Genomic DNA, 2,809 nt, shown 5'->3' with positions numbered 1-2,809 from the left:
TATATAATCATACACGATTATATGGTATATAGAATTTTTTTCCCGGGTATGCAATAGGAATAACGTAACACTTACGTTGTTCGTTATAATCAACAAATTTTCTCTTTTGTATACGTTTAGGTTCTCTTAAAATAGCGTCATTTTTATAATTCAATGTTCCTAAAAGTGTATTATGTTATTAGAAATATATTACTTATATAGATAATTCTTGTAATTCAATGAGACAATAATACACCCTTTTATCATTTCATTTGTCTTACGAATGAGACTAATAAAACTTCCTACGCATGCTTGGTCCCTAGTAACAAATATGCTGCCAAAGTTTCACTAACTGAAGACGAATGGGTACAGAACATTAACTAACAGATAGAATAACAGTGTAGCGACCACAAAGACTATTTTTTTACATGTATACTAAGGTATAAGCTGTAATCTTTACAATACTTTGCATTATATTTCAAATAATTATGTTTGTACACTTATTAACATTGGCTACAAATACTCGTATTATACATAATTGTATAATACAAAATAAGTAATATGAACATGACAAAATGTAGATTGGCTGCAACTTGTTATAGTGTTTTATTATTATTACTTCTTATAGTATTTTCAAATTATATTGCATCGTTACAAAAAACAGAAACTAATATGCAATACGATTGTATATTAATGTAGGATTTCGTCTTTTTATATTTCGGTTTATCTTAGGTCACGACTATGTGTAAAAGACTATTTTTAAATAGTTGATAGCGCAATATGGGAAAACGTACAAAAGTAATAGTTTTTAATTAGTATTAATTGCAAATATACAGTGTTTACTTACCATTATCAGAATCGGATACCAATTTATTCTGTGTAAATAAGCGTCTTTTTACGTGTTGTACTTTTCTCAGGCGAATATCTTCGTTACCAGAAATATTTGAAACGTCACAATCATCAGAATCTGCAGCATCCCGTTCGTTTCTGTCGTCTTCAATATCGGTATTTGATATATCAATGAAACAAGAATTTCACATATTTAAAATGTATATTTGTAATATATTATTCAGACATAATAATTATCCTGTCTGCACAGATATGGCAAGGACGTTGCAAGCACGTCGATACGACGTAGTGACGTCTTTGCCACGTACTGTGCTGTCAGGTATACATTAATCTCCATGTAATAAAAAATTTTTGCAATGCAGTTTTCATATATTTAAAGTTAAACCTAAAGACTGTAATTTTCATATCATTTAATACTTTACACTGTACGAATACATTCAAAGAAATGAAAATAAAACTAGTGCTAATTGTGCATTGGAAACGATGGAAAGTAATATTTTATTGGAAATGTAATAAAATAATTAAGTAATTTTATTGTATGTTAAAAATACTACATGTATTGTGAATATATAAAGTATTTCGAAAACTGTCTTTAAACATATTGCTTGGAGTCATATATTAGAACAGTAAATTGTATTAATTACCTTCACGTTGAATATCATTAGGAATGTTACGCTGATTCGTGCAGCTGTCAGTAATGTATGGTCTTTCATTCAGGAAACAACTTTGTTTATACGATTCTACAACTTTCTCGGCGATAGTTACAGCCACATTTCTTTTTGCGGTGTCCGTTGTATCCTGAAAACATGTTTATATTAACAAACAATGTTATGCAATGTTTCTTACATGAAAAGGAAAGTAACTGTTCGATTCTAGAATATTGTAAGGTACAGTGAAATAACATATATACTATAATAAATGGATAAAGTCTTTTTGCTTATTAATTTTTTATATAATTCTTGTAAATGTTTAATATTGTTCAAAATAAAATCATCCGTACCATTTTGCTTGCTGGGTAATAAGTTTATTGTATCAGCTAATAATGATACACTTACTTTCTTTCTATGACATGACCCTTGTATTTTACAAGACGAATCAACATCCTCGTAGTCCGAACTTGTAATATCAGCTGTTTGTGAGCAGTATCGTAATCTTTCGGACACCATCCGCTTTTGAACGTCAGCTTTATTTTCTAAAATCATAGTTTCAGCTATAAAATACTGTAGTGTTCATTACTTCATTGAGCATAGATATAATTAGAATCACACTTTATATGTACATAATAGTTCTATTCATGTACTACACATAATGTACGTCATCACAGTATGATTACGATAAATGCAATAACTGTCAATCGGTATAAGAAGATCATTACATGATGAAATATGATCATCATGCATTTCTATGTGGGTATATAATATTGTCTTACCAGATAAAAATGCAATTTGAGCTCTATAATACGCATCATGTTCGTGATCGTCGTTGCATTCTTTTGGGCAGTGCCACTTAACAAAATATATATAATTCTTGTCAAAATCACAGTTTCCTTTTGGATGGAAGGATATCAATTTTTTGTTGTTCTTCATTTTTATAAAATGAATTGGAACGCAGAAACTTTCTGTTTTCTTATCTAAATATCGTACACACGCGAATTTCATGTTTGCATGCAGTTTGTTATATATGTTAGCAACTATATTGTAATATAACACATTTGATATCCGCGAATAATAAATTATTTAGGTAACACGACACTGTTTAATTGTATTCTTCAATTTCAATATGTTCTACCGATAGGCCACGTGGGTGACGTGAGTTTCACTGCATGCGCACAGGCCATAGAGCTATTACATCTATGGGTGCAAACTCATAGAGCGAACGGTGTACGCAGAAAATCGCGGAACGAGAGCCTTGACCAATCACAAGCGTTCCGCTGTTTTCGTCATTGGTCGAGGCTCGCGATTTTCTGCGTACACCGTTCCGC

General features: G+C 30.9%; 1 protein-coding gene across 1 annotated transcript; it reads right to left on the bottom strand.

Annotated features, from left to right (window-relative positions):
- Positions 1–7: 7 nt before the first annotated feature.
- LOC105564658 lies at positions 8–2,803 on the bottom strand. The gene is made up of 4 exons (XM_012017203.1): positions 1,884–2,803; positions 1,473–1,626; positions 827–973; positions 8–159 (listed from the first exon to the last, which is right to left on the bottom strand). Exons 1-4 carry the CDS (start codon positions 2,028–2,030, stop codon positions 8–10), a joined length of 600 nt encoding a protein of 199 aa, XP_011872593.1. The 5' UTR covers positions 2,031–2,803.
- Between the last annotated feature and the right edge of the window lie 6 nt (positions 2,804–2,809).

This window comes from Vollenhovia emeryi, unplaced genomic scaffold (genome assembly GCF_000949405.1).
Source record: "Vollenhovia emeryi isolate VEMERY1.0 unplaced genomic scaffold, V.emery_V1.0 DF943866.1, whole genome shotgun sequence".
Taxonomy (NCBI): Eukaryota; Metazoa; Arthropoda; class Insecta; order Hymenoptera; family Formicidae; genus Vollenhovia; species Vollenhovia emeryi.
This window is presented reverse-complemented; position numbering and strand designations above follow the sequence as displayed.

Bases quoted from the DNA above. Each gene is read 5' to 3' on its own strand.
- LOC105564658 (XM_012017203.1), bottom strand. From the start codon at position 2,030: ATGATTTTAGAAAATAAAGCTGACGTTCAAAAGCGGATGGTGTCCGAA. The intron at 1,627-1,883 runs GTAAGTGTATCA...ACATGTTTTCAG, and splicing joins GGTCATGTCATAGAAAGAAA to GATACAACGGACACCGCAAA. The intron at 974-1,472 runs GTAATTAATACA...CCGATATTGAAG, and splicing joins TAATGATATTCAACGTGAAG to ACGACAGAAACGAACGGGAT.